Source organism: Calidris pugnax, unplaced genomic scaffold (genome assembly GCF_001431845.1).
Source record: "Calidris pugnax isolate Ruff unplaced genomic scaffold, ASM143184v1 scaffold300, whole genome shotgun sequence".
NCBI classification, from domain to species: domain Eukaryota; kingdom Metazoa; phylum Chordata; class Aves; order Charadriiformes; family Scolopacidae; genus Calidris; species Calidris pugnax.
This window is the reverse complement of record NW_015091014.1, coordinates 355,891-370,912: the sequence shown is the minus strand read 5'-3', so window position 1 is coordinate 370,912 and position 15,022 is coordinate 355,891. Positions and strand designations below refer to the sequence as shown.

Genomic DNA, 15,022 nt, shown 5'->3' with positions numbered 1-15,022 from the left:
TTCTCATCCCCCCAATCCCTTCCTCCCTCCCTCCCCGCGGTCCTAGCGCCGCCCGACGGACCCGCGACGGCTTCCCCGCGGTGTTTCGGGGGATAAACGGCGGCTTGAGAGCGGCGTACCGGCGGGGATAGGGGTCTGTAGGGGCCTATAGGGGCCTGAAACCTGGGGCGCAGGGGGTGACAGGGGCCTATAGGGGCAGTAAGGGCCTGACGCTGGGGGGTGCTAGGGGCCACAGGGCCTATGGAGTCCATATGGGCTATGGGGGCTTGGTACTGGGAGTGGTGGAGGCCACAGGGGCCTATGGAGGCCATAGGGTCTACAAGAGCTTGTTACTGGGGTGGTGGGAGCCACAAGGGCCTATAGAAGCCATAGGGGCTACAGGGGCCTGGTACTGGGGGTGGTGGGAGCCACAGGGGCCTATAGAGGCCGTAGGGGCTACAAGAGCTTGTTACTGGGGGTGGTGGGAGCCACAGGGGCCTATAGAGGCCGTAGGGGCTACAAGAGATAGGGGTCTGTAGGGGCCTATAGGGGCCTGAAACCTGGGGCGCAGGGGGTGACAGGGGCCTATAGGGGCAGTAAGGGCCTGACGCTGGGGGGTGCTAGGGGCCACAGGGCCTATGGAGTCCATATGGGCTATGGGGGCTTGGTACTGGGAGTGGTGGAGGCCACAGGGGCCTATGGAGGCCATAGGGTCTACAAGAGCTTGTTACTGGGGTGGTGGGAGCCACAAGGGCCTATAGAAGCCATAGGGGCTACAGGGGCCTGGTACTGGGGGTGGTGGGAGCCACAGGGGCCTATAGAGGCCATAGGGGCCTGCCCCGAGGCGTGCTGGGGACGAGTAAAGGCCTGGCACTGGGGGTGCTGGGAGCCACAGAGGCCTATAGAGGCCGTAGGGGCTACAAGGGCATGTTGGTGGGGATGGTGGAGGCCACAGGGGCCTATAGAGGCCATAGGGGCTACGAGGGCTTGTTACTGGGGGTGGTGGGAGCCACAGGCACCTATAGAGGCCATAGGGGCTACAAGGGCATGTCAGTGGGGATGGTGGAGGCCACAGGGGCCTATAGAGGCCATAGGGGCCTGCCCCCGGGTGTGCTGGGACCAGTAAAGGCCTGGTGCTGTGGGGGCCTCTACAGCGCAGAGCATGGGGTGAGCGCCCTTCCTACTCACCCTGCTCCCTCAGTTTGTGCCGGGTTTGTTGTTATTATTCTTCTTTATTAATTATTCCGCGGGTGCTGCGGAGCCTCCTGAGCTTCCTGCCTCGGGGGGCGGCGGGTTCACTGTGGCTGGGAGTTAGTTTATTTACCGTGGTTTATACCAGGCTGCAATAATGGCTGGTAGTAATTTTTGTGAGCACACCGGTGGCTATAAATAGACTACCGACATGGGCAACTTCCTAATTAATCCCATCCTTCTGTGTCATCCCTTATTAGCCTGTGTCTTCCTGTCGATCTGCCGACTGAACCAGCTGCTGCTCTCCACCGCTGCCCCGAGCCCAAGCTTGGGGACAAGGCTGTGGTCCCCCCTGGCGTGTGACGCGGCAACAGCCCCAAAGGATGAGCCCCCCACTCCCAGCCCCCCATTTCCCGCCTCCTCAGCGCCCATCTTTAACACTAGATGGTGGTATCTTCATGAAGCTTCATGAGAGGAGCAGCAACTGCCAGACATGGCACAAAAATCTCCCCCCAAAAGCCAGGTGAGATACTGGTGGTGTGAAAAAGCTGTTCCAAGCCCCTTCAGGGACGACGTGACAGCTACGAGCCCTTTTGCAGGGGGTTCCTGCACTTGCAAGGAAGGGCACGAGCAACCCCTAACTCCCCCCCGAGCACCCCAGGAGAGGCTGTGGTCGAGACACGCAGGAAGGCGACGGGGAAAACCCCAGCGGCTTCTCCGGGATCCCGGAGGGACGAGCCCTGGGCGGGTTCTAATCACCCAGCTGAGGATTTTGCCTCAGCTCCTGTGCTCTACAGAGGATTTGGGGGATTTGACCTGAGGCAGGGTGAGTATTAATTTGGATTATTGGGATATTAGCTTGAATATTAGCTGCCTTACTAAGGGGGATAAGTCAGGCAGGGCTCCGGGGCACCGCAGGCGCACAAATCCCCAGCAGCCTTCATGATCCAGCACTAAGGAATCGCTAGAGAAAGGTGAGGGGAAACTGAGGCACAGAAAAGGCACCTGCCTCACCCGATGCGACGCAGAGAGGAGCCAACACTCACCCGCCACGAGGCCACCCTTGGCCTTCATAATCATCTCCTGTGCTTTTCAGAGCTAAATTTAACCCCTGGCTTTGTGCAGTGGCTGCCTGTAATTCTCTGCCGCTTTGTTTCCTGCCTCGCCGCCGTGCAGAGGTTTCGCTCTGAGCACAGAAAAACTGCAGGGGAAAGTCCCTACCCCAAAGTTTGCTGCTGCTCAACCTTTTTTTTTTTTTTTTTTTTTATCTCAACTGCGACTCGCCGAGCCCACATCACGCTGCGGCCGCCCGGCTGGGGGAAGGAGGGCCCCCCGCCACAGTAAGTGCGTTTCTGCGGAAAACGAAGCATTTTTGGCTTCACAGGGTCCACACCCGGCCGTGTCGCGAGGGGACGGGGGTGGGGATGAGCTTTTCACCACGTTAAACCAGCTCTGTTCCCTGGCACTGAGGGAGAAGGCGGCTGAAGGCAGGTCCTGCCCCTCCGAGTCGCGCAGTGAACCCGGAGCATCCGATTTCCCCGGGATTTTTTTTTTTGGTCTTCTCCGATTGCTTCCTTTAATTGCAATTTGTGAAAGGCTTTTCAGGTTACGCAGGAGATTAAAATCTCCCGGTGCACCGTCCTCCTAGTGTCACAGAAGTAATTTGGGGGAAATGAAGATGCAGTTAACTGCTGAAAAAAAGCCAGCGGGGATCGTACAAAATCAATACCGGCTTGCTTGGGAATGACAGCTCCAAATCACACACTGCTGAATAATTAATTGGCACAGCTATATATAGCTCTCAGACAAAATATATCCTCTTAATCTTTAATTTGATGATGTTAGCTATGGAGTTAGCTGCTTCGGAGGGTGCAAAATGTTTATCCTTGGTTTTTAAAGAAGCGGCGGGACCCAAACAGCCAAAAATACCATGCGGTTACGGTCGCGGCTTGTTCTGTGGTGGGAGAAAGGCAGAAATACCTGCTCTGGGAGCGAACCTTACCATTTTGTCTGCAGTTTTCCTTGCGCCGGGTGCCTTTCCTTCAGGCTGGTGGGGATTCCTGCCCTTCACCCTTCACCGGGGAATCTGCATCTTCCCGGGCGGCAGAGGAGGCTCCATCAAACCCATCAAGCCAAGCCCCTAATTACAGACCCAGAGCTTAAATTTGCAGTGCTGAGCAGCAGTGAACCTGGAAAATATGACAGGAAGCAAAGCCCATTTGCATATTTATGCTAATGGGCGATCGCACGAATCTTTCAAATTAAAAAGTACTTTGCAGATGGCTTGCAGATTTGTATCGAGCTTCGGTTTTATTTATTATCTTTCAGACTGGTAATAATTGGTGCAATATGGTAAAACTGGAAAGTCTAAGTCCACAATACAGCTGTTAAAGCGGGGAGAAATGTGTTGAACACAATGCAGGGGAGCTTTTCCTTTGTAGTAACAATATTTGGTTAACTCAGACTCAGATTTTAATTTTCAGGGTGGTTTTGAGAGCAAAAGGGGCAGCTCGAGGCCGAGCACCTGAAAGAAAGGGGAATTGTGTCCCCGTACTTGGGCACGTATGGGTTTGTTGTTGGGAGTTTGTTTGCTCTCATACCACTGCATGAGAAAAAATTAGGGCCCTTGGTACCAAGGGAATGGGAAGTGCAACTTTTTCCAGGGAGATTTTTCAATAAATGGGACTTTTGGGTTGGTCAGAGCTGAGCTTGTGGCCACTGTGGGCTGAGGGGTGGAAAAGCCCAACTTGGCTGCTCAGTTATCCCCTGACTTGGATAGAATCTCACTTCCCTTTTCAGTTGGTTTTTTTTCTGTCTAAATTGTAAGAGAACTGGGAGTGCTTCTTTCTTTACAGCTCTAGGGTTGTGAGCACGTGGGGTCTCCAGGGATCCTGCAGCTCCACTGAGCCCGGTCCTCCCCATCCCACCAGTTTGGGGGAACCTCGGTGGCTCCTCACTGCCTTCAGGTCTCACACGACCAGTCCTTTTTTGCTTTTCTCCTCATCAGGCGCGATGGAGATGGAAGAAATATTCCTCCAGCTCTGCGAGGAGGTCGCCAGGCTGCAGGATCTGTGCGCCAAGCAGGGCAAGCTCCTCCAGAAGTTGACCACCAGGAAGGGACCCATCCTCGGTAAGACTCTGGGGCCGGGGGGGTGGGTTGAAACTCCAGATCCGGGCTAATAAATGTCATTTGAACCTTTGTCCTGATACTGGCAAGAAGTTTCCTGCAGCAAGTAGGGGGGAATGTGAAGCTGATGGAAGGCAGAAACGTGCTCTGCAACCAGTGTCGTGGCTTTTTGGCTTCATCTTCTCCATTAAATGTGGACTAACATGTGTCTGTGTCTGCTTAGAGTCGTGTTAAAGCCGCCGCAGTCATGTCGCTGCTTCTTCACACCTCTTGCCTCCTGGGGAGAGGGGGAAGGAGCGTGGGGCAGATGGTACCCGTTGCCTAGAGCGGTTTTGGCAAGCAGGACTGACAGTGGAGCTTGGAAACCACCCGGGGGAAATGTCCTCACCCTCCCCAACAGCCTGTTTTTCCAAGAAATCTCCCTCCTGGTCCCCGGGCTGGTCCGTGTGCTCGTCTGTGCCCCCCAGGCTGTCACATCGCTCCCACAGGGGGTTTTCTGTGGTCGGGAGGGATTGACTCGGGCAAACGATTGCTCTGTGCTGCAAAACCAGCCGCCGGGCTGGCTCTCGTGCTCCCCTCCCTGGCATTTGCCTCCTTTCCCTCCAGCTCTGCTGTCTGTCTGTCTGTCCTTCCTGGGGCTGGTGCGCAAATAAATGTCTCCAAGCAAGGCCTAAACCAAAGCCTGGGACCCAAGCCCATCACTGGGACGAGCCCAGCTTTTGGGGACATGGTGATGTCTCAACATCTCTTAAGGTAGTTAATGCTCCTCCAACCCTCAGCCCTCTCTGGCTGTCTCCAGCTGCCCTTTCTTCACTGGTCCACCCTTGTATTTCATTGAGCAATGGGGATGGACAAGTTTTGCCAGCGAGGAAGTAGCACCCAGTTGTTTCGCAAGCACAAAAGGCAAACGAGGCAATGGGAAGGGAAAAAAAAGGCCGATAAAAGTCCCAGGAATTACTGCTCTGGCTTGTTTTCTTTCAAAGATATCCCCGTGTCGCTGCCGATCCAGTGCACGGAGGATATGGTGGCGGAGGAAGGGGAAAGGCCACCAGACGGCCACCAGAAACGCTTGGGGGCCTTGATATCTGCCACCTCCACCCTGGAGGGCTCCGCTCATCCCCTGGTGAAGCCACAAGCCACCGGCACGTTGCCCAGCTTTGACAGCAAGTACCCACCAAGCGCCGGGAACGGCAGCATCTTTGGTGGTGGAACTGGAGGAGCAGCTCTTGCCGTAGCTTTTGGCGGCAACGAGGCGGAGAGGAGAGAGAGGGTGGATATAAACGCGTGGCTGAAAACCTGCAGGATGTTTCCTGCCATGAAAGCCCCCAAAGAAGAAGTGAGAGCTTGCTGCAGCCCGCAGGAGTTTTTGGCACCGAACCCGGTGGTCGGGGACTCTTTCCTGACTCTTCTGGACCTCTACGATGCCCCTGAAGCCCTTCGGAGGGAAGATGATTCCCAGGAAAACGCTCTGCCTGCTGAGGCTGACATCCCAGTAGAGATCCGAGGACCTGTGAAGGTAAATTGGGAGGTTGAGGGGGACTTTTTGTCTGTGACTTTTGCATGCTCTTACCAACATAACCAGCCCTCCTTGTGACTCAAATTGCCCGTGTTTTCCACTGATAAAAGAGGGGGTTTGTGAAGTTTTTGAAGAAGCTTATCTGTACTTTAAAAACCATTTTGATTCTTGTAAGTCAAAAGTATGAATAGCCCCTGCCTTCGTGACCACAAGAGGAAGTAAATGTTTCTGAATTCCATGTGCTAATGATAAAAAATGGGATCTTCTCAGCATTAAAGTAGAATCCTTCATTATAAATCATTGAAAATGATCTTCAGGGGTACCCCAGTTGTGGAAGCAGGACAGAAGCCCTTAAAAATGGAAAAGAAATGTTACGTACCAATTAGCAAATGATGGGATGAGAGGAAACAGCCTCAAGTTGTACCAAGGGAGGTTTAGGATGGATATTGGGAAAAAATTCTTCCCCAAAAGGGTTATCAAGCCTTGGAATGGGCTGCCTGTGGAAGTGGTTGAGTCACCACCCCTGGAGATATTTAAAAGATGTGGCACTTAGGGATGTGATTTAGTGGTGGGCTTGGTGGCGTTAGGTTTATGGTTGGACTCAATGATCTTCAAGGTCTTTTTCCAACCCGCGTGGTTCTATGATTCCATGCTCTTCCCGGTGTCACGGCACAGTTCAGCCTTCAGCATCCTCTCCCTCAGCCCTGCTGTAGCACGGGAGCAGCTGTGCCAGAGCAGAGGTTTAGGGTTATGTCCTGAAAAGCTCTCCAGGCACCTGATTCTCCAATTCCCAGGGGAATTGGGTACGTAAAAACCCCCTGGGATCTGGCTGCACTTGGTACACTTTGGGAGAAGTCCCTCCCGTCATCCTTCCTTTCATTGAGGAACCCTTGAAGCAGTCGATCCAGTCTTGGGAGGGAAAAAACTGCATCGACCTCCTTTCGATCTGCAAATTAAATGAGCTCCCAAGTATTTCCTTTATTCTCTCTGATTTATACGCCCCCCAAAAGGATGATTTCTAAAGACATCCTTAACTCTGGCCCCTCACTTCTCCTGTTAACCCTTCACAATGTGTGTCACGGGAGGGACACCAGCCCTGGACTTCCCAGTGAGGGTCCCTATGATGCCAAACCCATTTCTTTTCATTTCTTCTTCCAAATGAGGCCCTTAAAAATTATTTCCCAACTGCTGTGGCTACATATTCACAGGAAAAGCTATTGATTTTCAGCCTGGGCTATATTTAGAGGGTAGTTTCTTTTTAAGAAGAAGGAGAAGAAAGAAAGTGGAAGCGGTATCTGTCTGGTAAAGCCCTAATGTGCCTTATCAGCACTTAAACGATAATGGCACAGAAAGGAAATTACAAATGGGCTCCAGTTTGCTTCTCACAAAAGCACTTTTCTCAAAGGGGGATAAGTCAGGCAGGGCTCCGGGGCACCGCAGGCGCACAAATCCCCAGCAGCCTTCATGATCCAGCACTAAGGAATCGCTAGAGAAAGGTGAGGGGAAACTGAGGCACAGAAAAGGCACCTGCCTCACCCGATGCGACGCAGAGAGGAGCCAACACTCACCCGCCACGAGGCCACCCTTGGCCTTCATAATCATCTCCTGTGCTTTTCAGAGCTAAATTTAACCCCTGGCTTTGTGCAGTGGCTGCCTGTAATTCTCTGCCGCTTTGTTTCCTGCCTCGCCGCCGTGCAGAGGTTTCGCTCTGAGCACAGAAAAACTGCAGGGGAAAGTCCCTACCCCAAAGTTTGCTGCTGCTCAACCTTTTTTTTTTTTTTTTTTTTTATCTCAACTGCGACTCGCCGAGCCCACATCACGCTGCGGCCGCCCGGCTGGGGGAAGGAGGGCCCCCCGCCACAGTAAGTGCGTTTCTGCGGAAAACGAAGCATTTTTGGCTTCACAGGGTCCACACCCGGCCGTGTCGCGAGGGGACGGGGGTGGGGATGAGCTTTTCACCACGTTAAACCAGCTCTGTTCCCTGGCACTGAGGGAGAAGGCGGCTGAAGGCAGGTCCTGCCCCTCCGAGTCGCGCAGTGAACCCGGAGCATCCGATTTCCCCGGGATTTTTTTTTTTGGTCTTCTCCGATTGCTTCCTTTAATTGCAATTTGTGAAAGGCTTTTCAGGTTACGCAGGAGATTAAAATCTCCCGGTGCACCGTCCTCCTAGTGTCACAGAAGTAATTTGGGGGAAATGAAGATGCAGTTAACTGCTGAAAAAAAGCCAGCGGGGATCGTACAAAATCAATACCGGCTTGCTTGGGAATGACAGCTCCAAATCACACACTGCTGAATAATTAATTGGCACAGCTATATATAGCTCTCAGACAAAATATATCCTCTTAATCTTTAATTTGATGATGTTAGCTATGGAGTTAGCTGCTTCGGAGGGTGCAAAATGTTTATCCTTGGTTTTTAAAGAAGCGGCGGGACCCAAACAGCCAAAAATACCATGCGGTTACGGTCGCGGCTTGTTCTGAGGTGGGAGAAAGGCAGAAATACCTGCTCTGGGAGCGAACCTTACCATTTTGTCTGCAGTTTTCCTTGCGCCGGGTGCCTTTCCTTCAGGCTGGTGGGGATTCCTGCCCTTCACCCTTCACCGGGGAATCTGCATCTTCCCGGGCGGCAGAGGAGGCTCCATCAAACCCATCAAGCCAAGCCCCTAATTACAGACCCAGAGCTTAAATTTGCAGTGCTGAGCAGCAGTGAACCTGGAAAATATGACAGGAAGCAAAGCCCATTTGCATATTTATGCTAATGGGCGATCGCACGAATCTTTCAAATTAAAAAGTACTTTGCAGATGGCTTGCAGATTTGTATCGAGCTTCGGTTTTATTTATTATCTTTCAGACTGGTAATAATTGGTGCAATATGGTAAAACTGGAAAGTCTAAGTCCACAATACAGCTGTTAAAGCGGGGAGAAATGTGTTGAACACAATGCAGGGGAGCTTTTCCTTTGTAGTAACAATATTTGGTTAACTCAGACTCAGATTTTAATTTTCAGGGTGGTTTTGAGAGCAAAAGGGGCAGCTCGAGGCCGAGCACCTGAAAGAAAGGGGAATTGTGTCCCCGTACTTGGGCACGTATGGGTTTGTTGTTGGGAGTTTGTTTGCTCTCATACCACTGCATGAGAAAAAATTAGGGCCCTTGGTACCAAGGGAATGGGAAGTGCAACTTTTTCCAGGGAGATTTTTCAATAAATGGGACTTTTGGGTTGGTCAGAGCTGAGCTTGTGGCCACTGTGGGCTGAGGGGTGGAAAAGCCCAACTTGGCTGCTCAGTTATCCCCTGACTTGGATAGAATCTCACTTCCCTTTTCAGTTGGTTTTTTTTCTGTCTAAATTGTAAGAGAACTGGGAGTGCTTCTTTCTTTACAGCTCTAGGGTTGTGAGCACGTGGGGTCTCCAGGGATCCTGCAGCTCCACTGAGCCCGGTCCTCCCCATCCCACCAGTTTGGGGGAACCTCGGTGGCTCCTCACTGCCTTCAGGTCTCACACGACCAGTCCTTTTTTGCTTTTCTCCTCATCAGGCGCGATGGAGATGGAAGAAATATTCCTCCAGCTCTGCGAGGAGGTCGCCAGGCTGCAGGATCTGTGCGCCAAGCAGGGCAAGCTCCTCCAGAAGTTGACCACCAGGAAGGGACCCATCCTCGGTAAGACTCTGGGGCCGGGGGGGTGGGTTGAAACTCCAGATCCGGGCTAATAAATGTCATTTGAACCTTTGTCCTGATACTGGCAAGAAGTTTCCTGCAGCAAGTAGGGGGGAATGTGAAGCTGATGGAAGGCAGAAACGTGCTCTGCAACCAGTGTCGTGGCTTTTTGGCTTCATCTTCTCCATTAAATGTGGACTAACATGTGTCTGTGTCTGCTTAGAGTCGTGTTAAAGCCGCCGCAGTCATGTCGCTGCTTCTTCACACCTCTTGCCTCCTGGGGAGAGGGGGAAGGAGCGTGGGGCAGATGGTACCCGTTGCCTAGAGCGGTTTTGGCAAGCAGGACTGACAGTGGAGCTTGGAAACCACCCGGGGGAAATGTCCTCACCCTCCCCAACAGCCTGTTTTTCCAAGAAATCTCCCTCCTGGTCCCCGGGCTGGTCCGTGTGCTCGTCTGTGCCCCCCAGGCTGTCACATCGCTCCCACAGGGGGTTTTCTGTGGTCGGGAGGGATTGACTCGGGCAAACGATTGCTCTGTGCTGCAAAACCAGCCGCCGGGCTGGCTCTCGTGCTCCCCTCCCTGGCATTTGCCTCCTTTCCCTCCAGCTCTGCTGTCTGTCTGTCTGTCCTTCCTGGGGCTGGTGCGCAAATAAATGTCTCCAAGCAAGGCCTAAACCAAAGCCTGGGACCCAAGCCCATCACTGGGACGAGCCCAGCTTTTGGGGACATGGTGATGTCTCAACATCTCTTAAGGTAGTTAATGCTCCTCCAACCCTCAGCCCTCTCTGGCTGTCTCCAGCTGCCCTTTCTTCACTGGTCCACCCTTGTATTTCATTGAGCAATGGGGATGGACAAGTTTTGCCAGCGAGGAAGTAGCACCCAGTTGTTTCGCAAGCACAAAAGGCAAACGAGGCAATGGGAAGGGAAAAAAAAGGCCGATAAAAGTCCCAGGAATTACTGCTCTGGCTTGTTTTCTTTCAAAGATATCCCCGTGTCGCTGCCGATCCAGTGCACGGAGGATATGGTGGCGGAGGAAGGGGAAAGGCCACCAGACGGCCACCAGAAACGCTTGGGGGCCTTGATATCTGCCACCTCCACCCTGGAGGGCTCCGCTCATCCCCTGGTGAAGCCACAAGCCACCGGCACGTTGCCCAGCTTTGACAGCAAGTACCCACCAAGCGCCGGGAACGGCAGCATCTTTGGTGGTGGAACTGGAGGAGCAGCTCTTGCCGTAGCTTTTGGCGGCAACGAGGCGGAGAGGAGAGAGAGGGTGGATATAAACACGTGGCTGAAAACCTGCAGGATGTTTCCTGCCATGAAAGCCCCCAAAGAAGAAGTGAGAGCTTGCTGCAGCCCGCAGGAGTTTTTGGCACCGAACCCGGTGGTCGGGGACTCTTTCCTGACTCTTCTGGACCTCTACGATGCCCCTGAAGCCCTTCGGAGGGAAGATGATTCCCAGGAAAACGCTCTGCCTGCTGAGGCTGACATCCCAGTAGAGATCCGAGGACCTGTGAAGGTAAATTGGGAGGTTGAGGGGGACTTTTTGTCTGTGACTTTTGCATGCTCTTACCAACATAACCAGCCCTCCTTGTGACTCAAATTGCCCGTGTTTTCCACTGATAAAAGAGGGGGTTTGTGAAGTTTTTGAAGAAGCTTATCTGTACTTTAAAAACCATTTTGATTCTTGTAAGTCAAAAGTATGAATAGCCCCTGCCTTCGTGACCACAAGAGGAAGTAAATGTTTCTGAATTCCATGTGCTAATGATAAAAAATGGGATCTTCTCAGCATTAAAGTAGAATCCTTCATTATAAATCATTGAAAATGATCTTCAGGGGTACCCCAGTTGTGGAAGCAGGACAGAAGCCCTTAAAAATGGAAAAGAAATGTTACGTACCAATTAGCAAATGATGGGATGAGAGGAAACAGCCTCAAGTTGTACCAAGGGAGGTTTAGGATGGATATTGGGAAAAAATTCTTCCCCAAAAGGGTTATCAAGCCTTGGAATGGGCTGCCTGTGGAAGTGGTTGAGTCACCACCCCTGGAGATATTTAAAAGATGTGGCACTTAGGGATGTGATTTAGTGGTGGGCTTGGTGGCGTTAGGTTTATGGTTGGACTCAATGATCTTCAAGGTCTTTTTCCAACCCGCGTGGTTCTATGATTCCATGCTCTTCCCGGTGTCACGGCACAGTTCAGCCTTCAGCATCCTCTCCCTCAGCCCTGCTGTAGCACGGGAGCAGCTGTGCCAGAGCAGAGGTTTAGGGTTATGTCCTGAAAAGCTCTCCAGGCACCTGATTCTCCAATTCCCAGGGGAATTGGGTACGTAAAAACCCCCTGGGATCTGGCTGCACTTGGTACACTTTGGGAGAAGTCCCTCCCGTCATCCTTCCTTTCATTGAGGAACCCTTGAAGCAGTCTTGGGAGGGAAAAAACTGCATCGACCTCCTTTCGATCTGCAAATTAAATGAGCTCCCAAGTATTTCCTTTATTCTCTCTGATTTATACGCCCCCCAAAAGGATGATTTCTAAAGACATCCTTAACTCTGGCCCCTCACTTCTCCTGTTAACCCTTCACAATGTGTGTCACGGGAGGGACACCAGCCCTGGACTTCCCAGTGAGGGTCCCTATGATGCCAAACCCATTTCTTTTCATTTCTTCTTCCAAATGAGGCCCTTAAAAATTATTTCCCAACTGCTGTGGCTACATATTCACAGGAAAAGCTATTGATTTTCAGCCTGGGCTATATTTAGAGGGTAGTTTCTTTTTAAGAAGAAGGAGAAGAAAGAAAGTGGAAGCGGTATCTGTCTGGTAAAGCCCTAATGTGCCTTATCAGCACTTAAACGATAATGGCACAGAAAGGAAATTACAAATGGGCTCCAGTTTGCTTCTCACAAAAGCACTTTTCTCATGGGTAGTGAGTGTACCTGCTGAGGGATAAGGGAGAGGCTCAGGTGCCGTGTGGGGACAGGATCCTCTGGTGGATTTTGGCAAGGATGGAGCAAGGAGGGCCTTTCTATGGGCACAAAAAGGTGGTATTTGCTTCCGGAGGCTGCCTTTTGGCACGTGCCAGGATGGAGGCTGGATGCAGCTGGGCTTGTGCGAACCGCATGAAGTTCAACCAAGCCAAGTGTGAGGTCCTGCTCCTGGGACGTGGCAATCCCAAGCACAAATGCAGGTTGGGAGGAGAATGGCTGGAGAGCAGCCCTGAGGAGAAGGATTTGGGAGTGCTCGTGGATGAGAAGCTCCACATGAGCCATCAATGTGTGCTGGTAGCCCAGAAACCCCCCACAGCCTGGGCTGCATCAAAAGAAGCGTGGCCAGCAGGACGAGGGAGGGGATTCTCTCCTCTACTCTGGTCTGGTGAGACCCCACCTGGAGCACTGTGTCCAGCTCTGGAGTCCTCAACACAGGAAGGGCATGGACCTGTTGGAATGGGTCCAGTGGAGGGCCACAAAGATGCTGGGAGGGCTGGAGCCCCTCTGTTGGGAGGGGGGCTGAGAGAGTTGGGGGGGTTCAGCCTGGAGAAGAGAAGGCTCCGGGGAGACCTTGGAGCCCCTTCCAGTCCCTCAAGGGGCTCCAGAAAAGCTGGGGAGGGACTCTGGATCAGGGAGGGGAGCGATGGGACGAGGGGGAAGGGTTTGACCCTGAAAGAGGGGAGATGGAGCTGAGATGTGGGGAAGAAGTTGTTCGGTGTGAGGGTGGTGAGAGCCTGGCCCAGGTTGGCCAGAGAAGCTGTGACTGCCCCATCCCTGGAGGGGTTCAAGGCCAGGTTGGAGGGGGCTTGGAGCAACCTGGTCTGGTGGGAGGTGGCCCTGCCCAGGGCAGGGGGTGGAACTGGATGATCTTTAAGGTCCCTTCCAACCCAACACAATCTGTGATTCAATGATTCTATGAAAAGAGGCCATTTCTGCCTTTCCCACTGACCGCTTCTCCCCTTTGCTCCTTGCAGATGTCCTGGACACCGGGCTGGGTGCTGGAGGACGGGACGCTCGGACAAGGCGCCGTCCTCACCTCCGAGGGTGCTCAGGCTTGTGACATTTGCCAGGAGATGTCCGTGGGCCAAGCAGACTATTTAAAGCACGTCTTAGCCCATATGAAGTAGGACTTTGTCTTTGCGATGGGAAATCTGCCTATTTGCACCTCAACCAACGTGACGGGTCACCTGAGCTGCTCTCTGGACCTTCAGGAGATCCCACCGATGGCTCTGAGCAGGGTCAGCTCAGGTGGCATCCTCTTCCCTGTAATCCAGCGTGCTCCCAAGCTCCCTCCCCTGGGCCAGTTGAGGGTCCTGGGTGTGTTTGGGTTTGCTGAGCTTCATGAAGATCAAAGCAGCTTCTGTGCTGAGATCTGGACTTGTGTGGGGCTGAGCAGGGGAGCTGGAATTTGACGGGAGATGGAAATTTATCAAAATTCACCTTTAACCGAGTGGAAATGAGTTTTCCATAAATAGACAGGGGTGTTTGAAAAGTCACACTGGCTTTTTCTGAGAGCGTGGAAGGTCGGGTGGGAGAACTGTGAGGTTTTCACTGTCGCAAAACCTCCAGTGGCTGTTTGAGAGAGGCTGAGGAACGTGGTGACGGGGACAGGATCCCACCTTCTGAGCGTGTCCTGGAGGGGTGTAACCTAGAGCTCTTCTCACTCCTATTAAAACCTCATCAGCTCCAGCTGAGAGAGTTAATTGATCCCTCTCCAGGTGGGAAGAGGCTCATCAGCACCCGTGGGTGTGGGGTGGGTTCTCCCAGCCCTGGTCCTGGTGTTTTTGGGGAGCAGTGGAGCAGAAAGGGGTTCCCCCAGCGCGGGGAAGGGACCGACACGGGTGTTACTGCCCCCAGTTTCTATTAAATCTCTTGGGAAAACACCTTTTGAAGGAGAGGGGGTGAGTGGGAGGGACTGGGGATGCAGAGGGTGCAGCTTCTGGTTCTTCGCCGGGGCCTGGGTGAACCTCGACCAAGGTTTTGATCTTGTCATGAATAACAGGAGCAAGTAATTGCATGTGAGGGTGCCCTCCATGAATTAAGATTGTATTAGTTCGTTAACGGTTTGACTGCCCCATAGCACTCTCCAGCAGCGGCTGCCCGGGTGTTTTGCAAAGGAATTCACCTGCTGAAGTGGGGAAACTGAGGCACGAAGCACAGATTAGCTTCAAATCCCCAAACAGGCCTTATTTTTCCTTTGGAAAAACCTCATCTCGGGTCTTTGCGTTTTGCACGTTTCTTCTGAAATGGATTTGGGATCTCAGCTCTGAGGCAACTTGCCTCGGAATCGATCACCAGGCTTCTCTGCTTCCACCCCTCAGGGCTAATGGCCAGCTCCAGCGTCTCATCTTCAGCAGCTCAGATAACAGTCAGGACTCAAATCTCTTCCCAGAAATGCAGCTGGGTTGATGAATTTGCTGCTTATGATTCCCCCGTGGCCACGATGGAGCTGGTGACAAACATCTGTGTGTCCCAAGGACCTTGTCCCTTCGGATGGGGCAGGGACCCATGTGGATGGGGCAGGCACCAGGGTTCACCGGGGCTTCCCGTGGGGCAAAGCCGCTTCTCCGAGGACTTTTCCAAG

General features: G+C 52.7%; 3 protein-coding genes across 4 annotated transcripts in view; 2 read left to right on the top strand and 1 right to left on the bottom strand.

The window, feature by feature from the left end:
• Positions 1-3,311, bottom strand: part of GALNT6 (polypeptide N-acetylgalactosaminyltransferase 6) — a 22,102-nt gene extending 18,791 nt beyond the window's left edge. Inside the window, exon 1 of the mRNA XM_014955672.1 lies at positions 3,173-3,311. The gene's annotated coding sequence lies outside the window, so the exon portion shown is untranslated. The remainder of the gene's footprint in view (positions 1-3,172) is intronic.
• Positions 3,312-4,035: 724 nt separating this feature from the next.
• LOC106895994 lies at positions 4,036-7,997 on the top strand. Its single transcript, XM_014955683.1, has 3 exons — positions 4,036-4,300; positions 5,281-5,813; positions 7,941-7,997. Exons 1-3 carry the CDS (start codon positions 4,183-4,185, stop codon positions 7,995-7,997), a joined length of 708 nt encoding a protein of 235 aa, XP_014811169.1. The 5' UTR covers positions 4,036-4,182.
• Positions 7,998-9,200: 1,203 nt separating this feature from the next.
• LOC106896008 lies at positions 9,201-13,934 on the top strand. Of its 2 annotated transcripts, XM_014955699.1 has the most exons (3): positions 9,201-9,465; positions 10,446-10,978; positions 13,413-13,934. In XM_014955699.1, exons 1-3 carry the CDS (start codon positions 9,348-9,350, stop codon positions 13,563-13,565), a joined length of 804 nt encoding a protein of 267 aa, XP_014811185.1. In that variant the 5' UTR covers positions 9,201-9,347; the 3' UTR covers positions 13,566-13,934. The 2 variants fall into 2 exon arrangements, with proteins under 2 accessions (XP_014811185.1, XP_014811184.1); XM_014955698.1 differs by lacking the exon at positions 9,201-9,465 and having other exon boundaries at positions 10,124-10,978.
• The last annotated feature ends 1,088 nt before the right edge of the window (positions 13,935-15,022 follow it).